General features: G+C 36.9%; 1 protein-coding gene and 1 long non-coding RNA gene across 4 annotated transcripts in view; one reads left to right on the forward strand and one right to left on the reverse strand.

The window, feature by feature from the left end:
* Positions 1–1,020: 1,020 nt before the first annotated feature.
* On the forward strand, positions 1,021–7,221 carry LOC142152236 (uncharacterized). Its single transcript, XR_012691309.1, has 3 exons — positions 1,021–1,401; positions 2,698–2,783; positions 5,829–7,221. It is a non-coding gene; the product is annotated as an uncharacterized LOC142152236 (long non-coding RNA).
* A 3,959-nt stretch (positions 7,222–11,180) lies between these two features.
* The window catches only part of BEND7 (BEN domain containing 7), a 52,089-nt gene continuing 44,283 nt past the window's right edge, over positions 11,181–18,986 (reverse strand). For 2 of the 3 annotated variants that reach the window (XM_075208662.1, XM_075208661.1), the window contains 3 exons: positions 18,480–18,705; positions 16,877–17,002; positions 11,181–15,796 (listed from right to left, as the gene is read on the reverse strand). In XM_075208662.1, coding sequence (XP_075064763.1) covers positions 15,738–15,796; positions 16,877–17,002; positions 18,480–18,705 — 411 coding nt within the window. In that variant the 3' untranslated portion in view covers positions 11,181–15,737. Of the gene's footprint in view, positions 15,797–16,876; positions 17,003–18,479; positions 18,706–18,986 lie in introns of those variants that run through there. The other variant, XM_075208663.1, reaches the window with a different exon arrangement.

An 18,986-nucleotide genomic window follows, 5' to 3' on the forward strand; every position in this document is an offset into this window, starting at 1 on the left:
ATTATTCATTTTTCTGTTAACTTGCAGTTTTGCAATATGTGAGCCTATGGCCTTGAAGTTGAACTAATAGGGAACACCTGAAGAATGTAACCAGTTATGAAAACAATAATGAGCTTCATATCCAGCTGGTAGTATGGGAGCTGTATCCATGGTGTTGCACATAGCATATCTCCAACTCCCCTTGAGATAAGAAATAATAGGCTCATCTGTCCTTAGAAGGGGGAGAAAAGTAAACACCTCAAGAATACGTGAGAAAGTTAATCAGTAGCGCTTCTCATAAACTAGTGGTATAAACTATTGTATGCATATGACGTAGGATTCATTTATTCAGTAGCCTATAAAAACCTGTATCTTTGTATCAATAAACTAGAGAATATTCCTTGCATACAGAACTTGGTCTGTGTCAATTCTCTCCAGCTGATTGAAGCGCTTCCAGATATACTTGACACCACAGGCTGACTTGGGTCAGAATTTTAGATTTAACAACTTGGAGGTCGCCACAGAGATTCGCTGTCCAGCAGGCTACAAGACAGACAACGGAGGTTTCCCAGCACATTGAACCCCAACATCCGCGGTCAGTAGATTTCTACTCGTTGGTCTTCCTAGTCTGGGTCACCTCATGTCTGTCTGAGGCACCTGACACGCGAATTTGTGAGTCTCAAGTATCATCTGATTAATATAATACAGTATTAACCCAATTTGTTTACTGTAATTGTATTGTTGATTAGATTTTTGAAAGATGATTGAATTTTGAGTGCATGTGTTTGTACCTATGTATGATGTATAAAGCATAAAAGTCACATAAGACATTGATCAAAGAAGCATGTAATGGAATAGAGGGATTTAGAGAGTTATTGTTTTGAACATTGAGTGAACATTTTAGACACCATCCCCAGAGGTATATCAAAGAAGGGAGATTCTGTAATCTGCCCAAATTGTGTAAGAGAGATTTCCAAAAGACCTTCGTCCCAGATACTGTCAAAGAAGCTATTTAGCACGGACATCCAGTACAAGGAGTCCACAGAACGGGACGTCCAGTGCAAGGACAACCCACAGAAACTAGATAAGAGTCCCGATTTGGACTCAACAGAATACTGTCAATACGAGTAATATAGATAGTAAACAAATGACAGCAGCTCCCTCATAGATATGATGCACAAAGACTAAAGGAAATGGGGGAGTAGAAGGTCTGCAGGGAATTTTTCAAGAAAGCGGGGATAGCCAAAGATATGTGTGGATGGAGAAACAAAGGTGTTGCAAGTGGTAATGTGACAAGAACAAAGGGGTATTGAGATCAAACCCCAAGAGATTGTTTGAGGTGGCACAGGAAAGTTAAGAGATCTGAAAAGTCGAAATATATGTGGATATGCTAAATGCATCGGAAGCTGAATAATGAATCAAGTAGGTTGTATATTATAAATGTATGTTTGATCCTGTGCAGCTGAATAAGTGAAATGTGCCCCTCCCTTATTCTGTGTAAATGATTTCAGTGTGTTGAGATAAGAAGCACACTGTTTTTTGTTTTTTGACAATGTATGTAAAATTAAAAAAATGTGTCCGGAGTGCTGATTGATTATAACATGTTGAAGCTAACTTGTATTTAGTGTAATGCTGGGACTTGTAGTTCCACAGCAGTAGGCTGGAAGATGTCAGTTAAGTTTTCTTTCTCTGTATGTGAGTTTTGTCTCCGTCTTACTGCGTGTGAGAGAGATCCGTGATAATTCACATTGTTTGTTCTCTGTCTTAGTGCTCTATAAGGGAGATGTTTGATTTACTTTAAATCACAATGTTTGTCTGTCTTGTCCGTTTTTTACAAGAGACATGTTTCAAGGTTGAAAAAGTTGTACATTCATTGCTTAATGATAAGCTTTTAAAAAGATACAAAAGAAGTTTTAAAATGTTTGGTCCGATTGCACGGACAAGATTGTAAATAATGTACATTATCACTATAAGTACTAGTGTCAGAACAAAGCTGGCTGGGATCCAACAAGCCGTTTCTGTATTTGAACAAAATAATTTTGTTTCTGAAGTTCAGAAATATAGCTTTCTCTTTAATGAAGTTGAGAATTGTGGGAGTGAGCTTACATGCTGTTTTTATCTGTGTTAAAATGGCGCTGATGAATGTTCTCAGAAATCAGGAGGGTTTGTTATGCCTTTAAAGAAATGTTACGAGATAAAATGTCGTCTGTGAGCGAGACTTAAGTGAATATATTTTTACTTTGAACACGAAAATCACAGAATCTAGAAATATGTGTGAATATTTGGTCACGGGAGAGAGATTTTGTTGAGAAAATGTTGAATGATTTACAGACACAATGTATTGTGTCTAACGAGAGTACTCTGATTTATGAGACAGTGCTGCTTTTAAAATGGTTGAATACTTGGAACCAAGATTCCAGATTGAATGTTTCTAAACCCGGAAATTTAATTAGTGTCATTTAAAAGGGCTGTACTAAGAGATGATAAGAAAGGAGTGGCTTTGAACACTCGCCCAGGTCTCGTCACTTTGACATTCTCTATTTGTGAAATTAGGGACTGCCCCTTTGAGGAAATCAAGGCATGGAACGCATAGCGTCACAGTTAAGCTTTTAGCAGCTGTTCACTGGTTACCTGATAACAGTATACACGCATGTTACAGTTACAGTAATTCCTAGTAAATAAATGTTAATCTCTATGCAAAAGTTTTTTTATTCACAGGTCTCCAGCTGCAAAGACCCATTAGGCAATCCAGATTGCATTGATTTAACTTCCAATGCACCATCTTTGCACCACAACAAACATAAGTATAAACTAATGAAGGATTTAAATAACGTAAACTCTTCTGAGTAATGATTACCTTGTTTTGGAAGAGATATTAGAGTTTATGTGCTATTCGCATAGCAAATGCATGAACCAGATGGTTTTTCTGTATGTGCAGAAAGCAAAAGGTTTTTATTTGTATCCTCATTACAGTTTTGAGTCAATCAGTGTTTGTAAAGACATTTACTGCCCTTATTTACTGTGCTATAATTGTCATATACTGTAAATAATTCTTTGTATCGTGGGTATGGTAATGCATTGATGGAAATTCAATATTTTTACAGAAATGAAAAAGATTTAAGACTTTAAGAGCTATTGTATGTGCTTCTGCATTAGCACTTCTGGATGATAACAAGCCATTTACATTCTCCTCTGAGCAGAACCAAATGTTTAACCAATTTTAAGCTGAAATAACTTCAGCGCCAGCACTGGCTTTGCCAGATTATGACAAGCCTTTCACATTATTTTGTTATGAAGTCAGTGCACATGTACAAGGGATACTGACACAAATACATGGTCGCAAGCTAAGGTCACTTGCATACTACTCTGCTTTAGTGCTTAAAAAGAGTATAGATATTGTGCTAGGACACCCAGTTACCTTAACGGTATCGTACGTTGTGACAGAAACCAAGCACAAACAAAACATTTGTTACCGGACAGATTTACTAAGTATGAAGATATACAGCACAAAGGACATTCCCTCCTATTGTGAAATGAGTGACATATAACACTTGCCGAGCGCACTGTGTATTTTCTTCCTCCCTTTCCTTTTTTATTAGAAGACAAAAAAAAAAAAAAAAGGAAGCACAAGAGGCCCCAGAGCCTCTCATGTTCACAGATATATGTTAAGACCTTCAGACAAGGGGAATCTGAGTAAACTGTATTTTAAGTTTTTTAAAGGTCCAAGGGAGACCAGAGAGGGGAGTTCATTGATATTAGCAGGAGGAATATAGATTGCACGTTATTTTCCTTTGCTGTGCGCTGTAGATGTGTACTAGACTAGAAAGGAAAGCCAAGTTTGGAAGAACCAGACTCAGGCCCATAGTAATGTATAGATCATTATACATAATTAGAAAATTCTAATATGAAAGTTTAACCCAACCAAATAAAGAAAAGAGCAACCCATGACTACAGGGGTTTACACCCAATGCAGGAATGTGTTTGTGAGTATTGTGGCCCAACACATTATTATATACACTAATAGAACTGATGATGTGGCTTATTAACAGGTTATTTAAGCTAAGTGTTTCTCTTCCAGAAGAATTAAAGTTACCACATCTGTCTTAACCGTTGTACTGTACACTCCATCTAATGAGTGTAAACTTTGTGGAACTCAGAAACCAAGAACCTTTTCCTTGGATTCCACATGCTCCTTACTGAAGCCTATCCTAATGAAGTAGCACTGCTTACTCCCAGTAACGTTACACTTAAGCAGTGCACAATGTTGAATCCTGCTGCCTTATTGCAGCAAGTTTCAAAAGATGGGAGAAGTACCTGTATATATTGGGGTTACCCTAGGGATTTGGGGGAATTCCATTCCAGCTTGAACAGAAAGAAAGGAAAAAAAAAAAAATGCAAACAAAATTTTTCTGAACATGATTGCATAGAACTAATGAAACAAGAATCTCTGGTTTTATCTCACATTAAAGATAAACCATTACCAGATGCAGACATCACTCTTTTTGTAGATGGTTCACACTATTACATAAATCCTGTCCCTTATACAGGGTGTGCTGTAACCACACACACAGAAATAGTGATTCAACAGACTCTACCGAGTCACATCAGCAAAAGAAGCTGAACTAAAGGCCCTGACACTTGCATGCATATATGCAAAAGGACAAAGAGTAAATATTTACACTGATTCAAGTTATGCATTTGTAATTGCGCATGATTATGGCCCTGTATGGAAAAGTAGGGACCTTATGGGTTCAGCAAGCAAACCAGTCAATATGATGAACATACCAGGGCACTGTTCACTGCATTCCAGCTGTCCTCCAAACAGTGATGAAGGTGAAGACACACACAGAGATACTACCCCCGAAGCTAAGTGAAATAGACCAGGCCGCACGAGAAGCCGCCATAGCCCCAGTACCCCAAGGGGAGTCTATTTACATGGTGACCCCCTGACCCCTGTTTGACCAGAGCACACTCCAACTTATGGAAAGACAAGCAACAGAAAATAAGAAAAAGACTTGGGCAATACATGGAGCACTAGAAGTGCAAGGAGTGGTGTAAAGGTCAGCGTTTGTGTCTGCCAAAAGTAGTTTATCCCATTATGGCCAATATAGCACACGAGAAAGTGCATCTGGGAAAAGATGCTATGGTTGTACTCACTAGCAGCTTATGGATAGTACCAGGGTTCGCCCAAGCAGCACAGTCGTTAGTGGCAGAATGCCTAGTCTGTGCACAAAGTAACCCGAGTAAGTCTGTCCTATGGAAAAGCACACCCCAGACATAATATCCCTATAAGAGGATACAGATAGACTTTATAACTTCCCAAATGCTCGGGCTTTGAGAATGTGCTTGTCTGTGTCAACTTCTTTAGTCACTGGCTGGAGACATGGCTGTATAGAAAAGCAAATGCTAAAGCATTAGCCAAGAAAATTGCGAATGAGGTAATCTGATGATATGGTGTACCAGAGGTCATTGTAAGTGACAGAGGGATACACTTTACGGGGCAAGGATTCCAGAAACTATCACACCCCCTACAGATCCCAAAGTTCAGGATGTATGGAGCGCCTTAATGGTACACTGAAATTGAAAATGCAGAAAATAATGGCTGAAACAGGTCTGCCATGGATCTCATGTTTACCTGCACTCAGTAAAAAATACTGCTAGGAAAGACACAGGTTTAACACCATATGAGATATTGTTTGGCACAGCAAACAGAACAGGCTGTTATTTTCCATAGCAACTACACCATGTATATAGTGATTTGTTGAATTATGTTGCCTTATTATAGAAACAACTAACTGAAATACATGGTCAAATATTCTCCTCCATTGCAAACCCTAATTTTGATACAGGTACCCATAAACTGCACCCTGGGGGGCTGGGTGGTCGTGAGAAAGCACATCAGGAGAAGTCTTGAACCCAGATACAAGGGTCCTTATCAAGTCCTGTTGACGACTCCCATGGCAGTGAAAGTACAGGAAAGAGACACCTGGATTCACGCATAACACTGCAAAGTCTTCAAATCAGGGGAGTCTTGTTCTGATAAATAGAAATGACTGTCTCATTGTATTGATATGTCTTGCCAGAATAATTGTGACTGAAGTAGGGATTAAGGCCTCCCTAACCCAGTATGAAACAGACAGTTAAGTGACATATTGCCTATGCCACTGTGAGAAACATATGGGAAGGAGTGCTCAACAATTTGCACTCATAGTAGAGTAAACTCTGAAAATGTCTTTGTGCAGATGCATAACCTCATTGGTAAAGTTGTCAGTAATGATTCATGTTGGATATTGGAAATATTGGCATTAGTAGCAAATGGTTTAGCAATCCTGTTGATCGTATAGGTGATAATGAAACTAAATATATGGCTGATTAAGAAGTTACTGACACTTGATTGTTGTCTCTCCAAAAAGGGAACCACTGAAAATCCCGAACCTCTGATGATCACAGAAATTACTTCTGAAACCTGACCAGACTATGAGTGTCATGAATTATTTGGACTAGCAAAGCCAAAGAACTGCAGAGTTTGCAACAAGAAACTACTAAAGATTGAACAAAGGACATGCAAGGCCTGCAGAACTACTATAGACTCATTAACTACCTACTAAGAAACCATCTTTTAAGAAACCATCTTTTCTAGACATGGACATTTGCCAAAATGCATCTCCTCATAAATCAAGTTAGGACAGGGAGGATCACAGGCTTATTAGTGGGGGATGAGTTGACAGATTCCTAAGGGGACCAACTCTATGCATGTGGCCTCCTACATGTGTATAAGTACCTGCTTATTAAGAATGTGGTTCTATAGATAGGATTAGGTAGGTAGGAGGAGAAAGGGTCGAAAATTGAATAAAAGATGGGAAATGTTAAATATGATTTTTTGTTAAGGCCTCATAAGGCCTTTGTTCAGCCATTTTATTGTAACTTGTATAGAAATATTATTTGCTAGAAGAGATTATTCATTTTTCTGTTAACTTGCAGTTTTGCAATATGTGAGCCTATGGCCTTGAAGTTGAACTAATAGGGAACACCTGAAGAATGTAACCAGTTATGAAAACAATAATGAGCTTCATATCCAGCTGGTAGTATGGGAGCTGTATCCATGGTGTTGCACATAGCATATCTCCAACTCCCCTTGAGATAAGAAATAATAGGCTCATCTGTCCTTAGAAGGGGGAGAAAAGTAAACACCTCAAGAATACGTGAGAAAGTTAATCAGTAGCGCTTCTCATAAACTAGTGGTATAAACTATTGTATGCATATGACGTAGGATTCATTTATTCAGTAGCCTATAAAAACCTGTATCTTTGTATCAATAAACTAGAGAATATTCCTTGCATACAGAACTTGGTCTGTGTCAATTCTCTCCAGCTGATTGAAGCGCTTCCAGATATACTTGACACCACAGGCTGACTTGGGTCAGAATTTTAGATTTAACAACTGGATTGCCTTACTCTGCCACCCTATCAGTTTATAGGTGGTTTTACCAATGCATCGGGGTTCCCTTTTACCATCAGTAATCTGCCATTATTGACTACTTTTACTAGTGTTACTTGGCCACTACACACTCACCAACTGTAAGTGCCACCTGTGCACCAGTTGTACAAGAGTGCCACCACCAGGCTCTTTCACTGGCACCGGGAACTGCTTACTTCTGAATGTTGTGTATAGTTGCTGCTGCATCACTTAACATGCAGATCATTGACTCAGAGAGCTGGGTTTAGCACATGTCAGACAGGGAACAGATTAATGGGTTAGATCTTATATGTAGGTCACAGTATTACAGCAGGTAATAAGCATCATGAAGGATCTTTTAAGCAGAATGGTTTTTATTACTCATAAATAGTTCTTAAAAAGACTGTATATCATCCCTGCCCCATAGGGATGTGTTAACCAGTTGGAATACAAGAATGTACACACATAATACAGCAACGTGTGCTCTTTATATAGAGTCAAAACTAGTCTCCACACGTGCCATAAGTTCAAATAAGCACTTAAAATACTAGTTAACCTTTGAGAAGGTTGGCCAATGTGGGAGAGGGTATAGACCGCGATGAACCAACCAGCCAGGTCTAGATATGACTGGGCCAATGGAAAGGGTAGTTATGCTCATGCCCTGACTGTTTCTCCCCTGAGTTTGAAAGAAGACAGACCTTTTCAAACCAGGAATATACGTGTCCACACGCAACTTGCACACAACTCCTGCATATTTCCAACTGTGTTCAAAACTAAATGTCAAGATACTTTTCGATTTCAATCTGGGTGTAAGTACGCTCTGCCTAAACATTTTGCCATATGTAGGGGGAATAGCTCTTGTCAGATGGAGCAAAGAGTTATCTAAATTTAAACACAATATACAGTGTTCTGTGATTGTCGCATATTTGTATATTTAATTCTTTAGACAGTTTCCCTATTATCTCTACCCCCTGCTAGTAAAGGCATGCAGTAGTCAAGGTAACAGTATCCTCCTACCTGAAGCTAGAGGCTAGTTTACATGTTATTTTCTGTCTCAAAATGTTACAGAAACAGGCTCTCTCATTAATAACAGTACCTACAATGCACTTGTTGCATTTACAATAATATACCAGGTGTGCTGCGCAGATAGTAGAAACAAATTCATACAATAAGTAATATCTTCTAATTTTTGCGTGAGAAACGGTGAAATCAGTCAAATAAAGTATATAGGGGCAAGAAGTGATAGCAACATGTAACAAGAGTCTTGAATCCAAGTAAGTTACATAGAAAGCAGTATGAGTGAGAAAGGATCAGGGTGTAGATTAAGCAACAGAAAGATAGTTTGTGTCCAAGTATGGAGTAAGGTAACCATCGCTGTTTAAGCAAATATGCAAAAGAGGCATGTACAAATGCTTTGCTTTAAGAGCCTTCCTATACACAATAACATACCATGCATAAGTGTGGCACCTCTTATTGAGTGTAAGTAGCACTGGGTTATTTTAAGACACCTCTTCAAAAACAAAGACAATCATACAAAATAACAAAACGTTAAAGAGAGAGTGACAGTGGTGTTCAATTATTCTCTCTCTTCACCTCCCACTTTGACTACTGTAACCTTCTCCTATCTGGCCTTCCCGTCATCCATCTGTTTCTGCTTTAATTTGTCTGAATGCCTCGGTAGGACTGATCTTCTTCTTCTCTTGTCACTCCACATTAGTGGCACCACTCTGCAAACCCCAACACTAACTCACTGGTGCACCCTTGCTACTGTCCCAAGCTCCACGTGAGTCACACTCACTTCTCTCTGCTCTGCCATTTTCCCACTAGATTATCAGCTCTCACAAACAGGGCACTCCTTACCTTTTGTTTTCATGTGTGCACTTATTTAGCCTATGTTATATATTTCTGCTTTATGTTTGCCTTGTATTCCCCACTGTCCAAAGCTACGAAGCACTCTGACAACTTTCATAGCATCAACATTAATAATATTTATTATATTGTACCATGAGTACTGCACTTTTCTTAAAAAGATACAAAGTTATCTCTTGCAGTAAAGAGCCTGTTATTTAACGCTCTCCAGAGCGATGAAATTATTTTAATAAATAAATTGTACAAAAGTATTATAATAAATAAAAAGCCCAGCCCTCCCCCCCAATCCCTGATGACAAGGTCTATTTAATTTATATTGAAAACTGTCACTGCTCATTAAGATATTGGTATAAGTATGTGTTCTGTTATCCAGGAAATTCCGTAAACCGGAAAGCCAAAGTTAATAATTACTGCTTTTTTGGTAATTATGTAATATGGGCATGATCACAGAGCATCTTCTGCTATGGAATTCTGAAATGTAGTTTAGGCAATTTTCTGTGCAGATTTCTAAACTAAGCATCCTACTCCCATCCAAGCTTGTATAGTACAGTATGCACCTAACTGTTCTTTGTGAAGCCCTCCTAACCACTCTTTTCGTTCTTCATATGTTTTAAGGAACACAAACCTCTCTGGAAAAGCCAGCTCTTAATAAAAGATATTATTGTACCCGTAATCCAGTGACAATGCTGAAAGTAGGCACAGTCAACATGATACTGGGAATGTATTCAATATTTTAAATAAATACAGCAGATTTGATTTGATCCGATCACTAATGGCTGAAAGGTTTTTGGCACCAGCTGTCCATACCACAAACTCTTGCCTGTAACTACAGAGGCGCGGTTTGGTTTAGTTGCTGGTTCACTGCAGTAGGTCATTGCGATTTATTAAGGATTATATTTGAGAACATGTTTTCACAGGCATTATTCTCAAACATTAAATAACATGGGACTGGGTGAAAGAACAATTACCAGAGCACATTTTGCTGCAGTTACTTTTCATTGAGAATGACTTCCTGGTGTGATGTTTCCATAGAAGCAAAGCTTAACCTTTTAAGTGCAGATTATAAAGGTACCTAATTCAATTAAAATCAGCCTTTCCTACTAGCACTTAATGCAGATTTGTTATTACCGGATTTACAGATATACACAAGTAACAGACCTCACAGGACTCCCATTTACTGCTTTCACAGGACTCCACTTATTTTGTTTCTTACCCACATCTCAGAAAGTTCAACATATATTTATAAAGTTGATAATTAATGTAAGCACTTACTATGTCTATCATTCATTTTCAGCCTTTGTATCATTGGCATGTGGACCTAGGTTCCTTAAAGGTGCAATGCTTAGTATTTCAGTAGTGTCATTGGGTCACTGAATTGTGGACTCTACCTCTCATGTTATTATATACAAAGCATGATGTGGATGTGTTTACTTAGCCCAATTAGCTGTTTATTCCATGCTTGGCTGGTCATCTTGGACACTAGAGGAGACATCCATTGTCACTCCGTTATTACACCGTTTCTTTTTAAATCTACATCACAGGGGCTAAAGTGGACGTTATTTGCGCTGCCTGTAATCTATCTTTCAATAAAAGTATATGTGCTTTTAAGACCATTTTACGCTTTGTATCTTATTGCTCTCACCATTTTTTACTTAATCAAAAATGGTTTTCTTATAAGATTGTTGAGTTGTTTGGTTTAAAGAGAAATAGTCAGCAAGTTCTACATAGGCTTTTTATTTGCTCATTTTATAGTGCCTTGTGGGCAATAAAAAGAAAAAGTTATTGTATAATTTCTGATTAACGCATCTAGCGCTAGTGGGCTTAAATCAATGGTTCACAATTGGACACATTTTCTAAACAAATATAATAAGATACAATTTCAATTAAAATGCATTTTATTTTTTGTGTTTTCTAGTAGACATCGACATCTCTCTATAAACATATGACACGATACAATGTTAGACACAATTGTCACAAATGTCCCTTGGTTTTTTTTCTTTATAAAAAAAAACAACAAAAAAAACAAAGCAAAACCTCAAAACAGGATCAAAATTTAAAAATATCTATATATTTACATATTAATAAAATTGTATGTACAAATAAAATCAAAACTTTTCCCTGTATATATGGAATGATTCAAACAAGTATAATTCTTATGCAGCATTTATAGAAATACTCTAAACAGTAGTCATTGGTAGCTTAAATCGTCCCAATAAAAAGAATAATTTCTGTAAACAGAATTATTAATTATTTATTCTGAGATGTATATGTTATAGTTTTTAAGTTTGACCAGAAACATCTTAACATAAAAACATAGAAAGTGCAAAGTAAATATAAAATTTAAATGTTTACCAGGATAATCAGTGATATATAGTAAAAATAGAACAGGATCCAGTTAACTGGTGACAATGAAATAGTCCTATACTGGACAATAGATTGTTTTCCTGTAAAAAGGGATATATTTAATGCTTATCAATTAAACATTTAATGATTGTTGATTTTATATATATATATATATATATATATATATATATATATATAAAATCTCCTTAATGAACCAGTATTATGTAGTAGTTGAAATAGTACATATACTATACGTTTGAGAAATTCTGCTCTATTATGGAATTACAATGTACTGCACAATGTACAACCTTAAATAAAAAGTGCAATTTTCACAATAATTAACTGTACTCCTAAGAAACAGTAAAACAGTTGATGGAGTTTCTTACTTGGAACCGCGCATGTGACAACAATTTTGTTCCCTAAACATGACTAACACAATAACATTAAGAAGCAAACAATAGTGGCCTATATGCAATTTGTTCTTCAGTTAGTTGTTTATTTTATGCCTCTAAATCATTTTCACAGTTGTGCATCAAGGCAGAGGCAATTTGTAACTAGTTTTGATTTGGTTTTAAATGTATCCACCAATTCAGTCCAAGTTTCATCACTATTATTTCAAACTGAATTACAACAATTGGAACAATGGAAATCTTTGAATATGACAAATCAATCTGGACCAATCTGTAAAAAAACTAGTACAAGAATTAAAGGACTGTGTTTAAGAAAGAGCAACAGTAGGACATACAGTATGCAGCATTTAAAGCAACAATCTCATGAACAATCAGGTATGTGTTGTTTTTTTTAACATATATCACTGTAGCAGGCTGTAGAAGAGTTTTGGAATTTACTATTTGCACTGTTTTGTTCTTCTTCAGACTGCTATTAATAATGTATGATTATTTACTACCATGGCAACCAGTCACATGACACATGATGTAGTGAGCAGAGGCTTTGGAACCTCTCTCTGAGCTCTGCACTGTGACATCCTCCTTCTCCCCCTACAGCCATCACATGACATGCTGAGAGCTTAGAGCCTGTGCCTGTGTAGCTGACCGACTGCGTCTGGCAGACATTTTTCTTTGCCAACCAGAGAGCTTTTGACAAGGACATCATGATTTGTATGAAGGAGGATAGCAACAAAAAGATACATGCTTAAAATGATCTAAACTTGCTATTTCAAGAAAAAGAATAAGCCTACTGATTTAAAAAACATAATTTTATCATGGACATGTTTAAATTGCCATAAATAGCTGTCCTGCCACAGATCAACTAGTCAAATAAATGGCAATCCTATAACAAAATGTATCCATACCTTTACATAGTGATATAGATATAAAAATATATCATCTTATAAATCTACTATTTAAATAATAATATTAACCATACCCTGCTTCACATAATAACAGGACTGACATTCTCTATATCTAGATACTCTCTGAATTATGCATTTAACAGTCACAGCGCATATTGATATATCAATAATATAACAATAGCTAATGGGATGGATCAATCCATGAAGTGTTAAAAATTGACCCATTACTTAATCTCTCCTCCAGATCAATCTTGTTGTAATGTCCAATAGATTAACTTGCAAATGCAAAATAGAGTTCAGTTTTGCAGGCGTTTCTGATTTTTGCCATCCAAGATTTCTGGAGAAAACAAGTGCAAATATGTGGCCACCACAAGGCAATGTCACTGGTTACACTTTGGATTGTAAAGGGTCGATAGTGATCTAATACCACATAAAACTGAGGCAGAACAGGTAACAGTTTTCTGAAATATACCCTTATTTTCACAGTTATTCAAGTACATATTTTTCACATCTCACAAATGGACCAATCAAAAGCCTAAGAATTGAAACTAAGACGTAGTCACGTCAATACATGCAATTCATGACATGGTTGACATTTAGGATGTGGATGTAATTCCACAAATTTTTGCTATGTGTGTTTCTTCATTTGGTATATTGTATTTCTTTATGGTTTTTGGATATATTTAGTGTCATTTTATTTTTGCTGGAAATAAAAGCCCTTAATATTGTTTGTAAATGTCAATTTTTATTGACTTCTGTAATGTGGAATTCTGATATCACTGTTACACAACAGTGACTTGCCTATATGTGCATCTAAGAGGGAATAAATACTAGAGGAGTGAGGTGCTCAAAGGGGATTTCCACCAGCAGTGATTTGCTGAGATACTTGTCCATCAAAAGAAGTATGACTGCATCCAGTGTTACAATCTGTGCAGAGCTGCCAATCAATGATGTGTACAACCCTGCAGAGAGAAGATCTAGGTGCACACTCTGCACACAGATGATTGTCAAGGATGATCTAGGCAGCTGTACATTATCATACCGGCAAATTTTCATTAATAGATGTATATTAGAATATTGTTTCTACTTATGGGAACCTAACCAAAAAATATTCTAAAATGCATGTAAAAGCACAAGAGCTGGGAAAGTAAGTACTATTAATGAAGGCCATATTGCTCAGATAACAGGTTATGTGGTATATGTCCACCTTGTCATGCGTTTATACAAGCATAGCACAATTACAAGTCTTTTTCACCTTGCTAACGGACTTGATATTTACGTGTCTGAGTCATTAAGGAAAGTAAGGCGAAAAAAGGAGTAAATGTTCTCCAGGACAAACCATGTTACAATGCAAGGGGTGCAAAGGAGTTCATTATTTTGCACATACGTTAAATACTGGCTGTTTTCTCATGTAGTACACATATACTTGATAGCTTTATTTTTACACTGATCTAGGAAATGCCCTTCCTCAACTATAAATCTATCCCCACATTTTAAATGTACCTCTCCTCCAATGCAACATGGTTTTGCCAAGGTGCAAAGTTAATTCTTTTTATGCTTTGCTCTCCTTAATGACTCAGGCCCTTCATATCCATGTGGGTGTCAGGAATCAGGCCTCAGCCTATAATTTCATTTGAAAGCCATTTGTGCCTTACAGGCAGACTTCATACAGGAATGCTCATTTATAGGCACCCATGTTGTACCCATGTAAGGGCACATACCTACTGGCATTTTAGATAAACTTAACGCTTAAAATGAATATCAAACGCAAGAGTGTTTAATGCTTGATATGAGCTTTTACTTGCTTTTTTATTTGTGTACTTTCCAGTGCGTTCAAATGTGGAAATTCTCAGAAATGAAACAAGTAATGTTCCCGAAAAATGTGCTGCAACGCAACCCAGAAGTATTGCAACACAAGTAAAAACACAAACAGATATGTTTTTTACGGTCACATGCATTCACATGGGCTATATAAATGTTTAAAATATATTTAAAATGCATTTAAAAATGCCAGTGGGTATGTTCCTTAATACAAACGTTAAAATGTACAATAGTGACACAAATAATAATGACAGTCCCAATGTCCCCTCACTGTCAAGATTTAAGACTCAAAAGAGGCTGCAATGGGCAGTATTTTAGAAGAAGAATTGAAAAGCATAAATGAATAAAGGGGGTGGTCCTAAAGCGGAAGTAGGCTGGCCTTTGAAGTAACATATTTACCGTTTCACCAAGCGCATTTACATGTATACCTGTAATCCAGCAAAAGTAGTCACAGAGCAATCTGACATGGGCAGTTTAATGCTATATTTTACTCAGTGAAAAGAAGGGTACTTGCTGACTAACTTTAATTCTGCAACGTGTGAGTGTTCACCATAGTAAACATTCTTACAATGAAACATAATTGATATACTCCACAATAAATGTAGGGAAATCATGACATGAAGTCTGATTCACTTCCTGTGCATCACATTATTTGACCCATGGCTCCTAAGAGAAGCTAAGTGCTTTAAGAGTTTGATGTCACACAAATAGTTTTAGTTTATTCTCAGGAATGCCATTTCACCGAAAGCATTGATACTACTAGCGACCAAGCAGCCAAAACAGGGTTCTGCAATAAGACCACACTGTCCAATCTGTTATTGGTATTCGCCACATTTATATCTTTCCTGATAATACACAATAAACTCTGCAGAACGTGACAGGAATTTTAGTCACAAAGGTGACAATGCAAGATTCTGGTTGCAGTGTCTTCTGGACAGATGTTCTTCACACTTGTAGCTTAAAACCCTGCCTTAGAATGAAGCCACATGTCCTCATCAGTGGTTTGAAGAGTATTTCCTGCAGAAAGAGTACAAGACCTTAGTTTATATCCAACTGGCATGATAAAGCATTGTAAGCAGTGATACACAGTAACTGCTTTGTTTTATGTGAAGTAAATTTCACTCACAAGGTCCAGGATACCACTCCAGGCCTCCGTGGGGGCACTTATGTGGAAAACCACAGTATACCCAGGCTCTGTGACCTTTATATACACATGTCATAACACTTGTACAACCCTTTGAGAGTCTTCTTTTGTGCTACGTGTATGTTTGAAATATCTTCCTTACCAAGGAAAAACCAGTAAAGCTACTTATTGACATTATTAATTATATAGTATAAAAATGTAAAATCCATATAATTTATTAAGCGAAATAATATGTCCAGAATGTATTTTTTATCTATCCTTTAGAGAAAGCGTGCATTGCTTAGGAGGGTGGTGCTTCTCTATCTTGCATCTAGAACAATTCAGAAATCAGAACTTGTGCATTTGGCATCCCAGTGTCCTAGATAACTAAAATGCTCTGTACAGACTGCAGACTGAAAAATTCATACACAGTGGTATAGCCAGTAATGTCACAGCAACTATAACTGATATACTATTCTTTACCATTTAAGTATATATTAGATTTACATTGGCCACTGTCAACTAGTAGTAATTGCTATAACCAAGTAATGATAGAAGAGGGGAGAAAATCATTAATTAATACCTTTTAAAAAAACTGTTAGCCCAGCGTTTTACTGCAGTAGAAATATGGGGTAATACTGAACTTACAGTATCTTTTTCCATCAGAAATATAGTATAAAGTGTTTGTTATCCCTTATATTATTGAATTCATTTTTTTTCTACAAAGACAACAACAATTGCTGCACAGTACATTATAATGTAGGAATATTGCTGAAATAAAATAATTAAAAATTATAATTAAATTACTTCATTTTTTCTTCTATTTATTAGTAAATATTTAAACTATTGTTGTACTGTTACATGCAACCTACAGGAAAGTGAGGGATAGTTCTGTAATGTGGGGGATAGGGAAACTGACACTTAGCAGCAAGGTTTGGAGAAACATAGTACTTAGAAGTGGAATATTTGCTCACCTTGGTCACTGCCTCTTTTTAATCTTCTCCTGGCGAGCTTGATTTGATCCTGAAGGATTTGTACCCAGTGTCTTGGGCCAGGAACCTTTTCCACATTGTTAGCAGAACAATATTTTTCTGTGAAAACTGATAACAAGAAAAACACAGGCAACTTTGTAAGAAAGGACAATAGATTGCTGGAAATGATCTCTTCTGTGAAATGGCTGAGATTTACCATTTCTGGGAATATGGGTGTGTAGGATAACTGCATTAATAATATCTGTGCATAGCTCCTCAATTTGCTGCATATACTAAATGGTAAGTGAGAGCTCAATCACTTTGCAGAGGAGATGTGTCTGTACTCCCCATATGAACCTGCTAATACAAGAGAACATAGACAAAGCAGAGTGCACATAGATACTGGCTGTGATGTGAACTGCACAGAACAGATATCCAATACACACGTTATTCTATGATCTCTCTGTCAATATCACACTATTGAAAAACGAAAAACAACTTATCCTTAAATAAGTCCATTTTTAAACAACTTGCCTAGATGCCTAAAGCTACACTGCCTTCTTTCTATATTACTCTATCACCTATTTGTAACCATTAAAATATAAAAAGCACCACAGCTGTCAGAAAAGTCATGAAAGACGACTGAAACTAGCTATAACTGCACAATCATGAGCGATGCAATAATGTAGCCAGCGTTATCAGTGTTTGAAGTGGAAATTTAAAAGTGGCGGCATGGAAAATATAAGTGAATGGAATTTGATAGTTTTACAATGAAGGAAGTAGAAGTGGCGGTATGACATACCACTGTATACACCCCACCTCCACCACTGATCCTAAAGTGATATTTCAAGTGAACCCTACTGTTGAGAATGAACTTAAACCAGTTGCTAGACTGCAATCCTAAGAGAAATTAAAAGTGTCATGATTATAGCCTAATCAGAATAATTATAGAATTAATATGTTATTCATGTATCCTAATATCTGAATTAACAACATGGATTCCAGCAACTCGCCATCTGGATTAAAAGCAATACCGTCCATAAAACATGTTTGTGAAGACCTCTTTATATATATTGTAACCTCTGGAGGAAGCAACCAGATAATATGTGTCAATGACATATATAGGCCTTATAAGGAACCTATAGGGCTCATTTATCTCCTCAAGGAATCAACAAGAGACGTTTCTTCGGATCTTGTAGGTGAATGCGGACGTGCGTATGAAAAAAAGAGCACAATACGTTCCTTTTGCTGCTTTAATGAATCAGGCTCACCATGTTTAGTGGAATTGTTGCCATAACTTTGCTACATTTCAGAAGAGAGTTATATATTTTAGAACCCATTAGAACTGCTCTCAGACAAAAAGGGCCCAAGCTCATTTGGACAGACACCTCATCCTTATGTGCCTTCAATTGCCAATCAATGTACCTGTCAATTCACATGTGTTTATTTCCCAGATTTGCATATTACCTTGTGTACAGAAAACCTGTAAATAAGTAAAGCGCTGCACATCCTATAATATTACATAATTAAATGTATATATACATATAAAGAACAGCACACATTATATTACTCAGGAAACATTGCATGTATTATAAATAATGTATACCTTTTATTGCTCCTACAATGTTTTGATCCAATCCTTGCCTGTTGTCGTTTAATCCACGCTTCCGTTTTCCATTGGGTAGCGATGTCGCCAAAGTTTTATCGTCGAAAAAAGCACACACCAGTTTCCTGAAGAGCAGGCTCCCTGACCTCTTATAATTGGACAGTATGGAGTCCAGTTGGGATTTCGGCATGAAGACATCAAACCCTTCCGCCAATTGCACATCTGGCTACCAAACCAACACAAATATTGACATCAAGAGGACATCAAGGCAGTGAGTTGTTGCATTGTGTATCTCAGGTCAGACATTAACATCTTTTCACAGGTAAGATTGGCTGGCTAAACAGTTTTTCTCTCTCCAAATCAAGGCCATCTTAACAACATTATGGGCCCCTGGGCAAAGCAGTGCACCGGGGCCCCTAGATATAGATATAGATATATAGATGTATACAGATACAGATATAGATATATAGAGATAGATAGATGTACTTGCTCAGTGACCCTTGAAGG

The sequence above is a fragment of the Mixophyes fleayi genome, chromosome 4, assembly GCF_038048845.1.
Source record: "Mixophyes fleayi isolate aMixFle1 chromosome 4, aMixFle1.hap1, whole genome shotgun sequence".
Lineage (NCBI taxonomy): Eukaryota > Metazoa > Chordata > Amphibia > Anura > Limnodynastidae > Mixophyes > Mixophyes fleayi.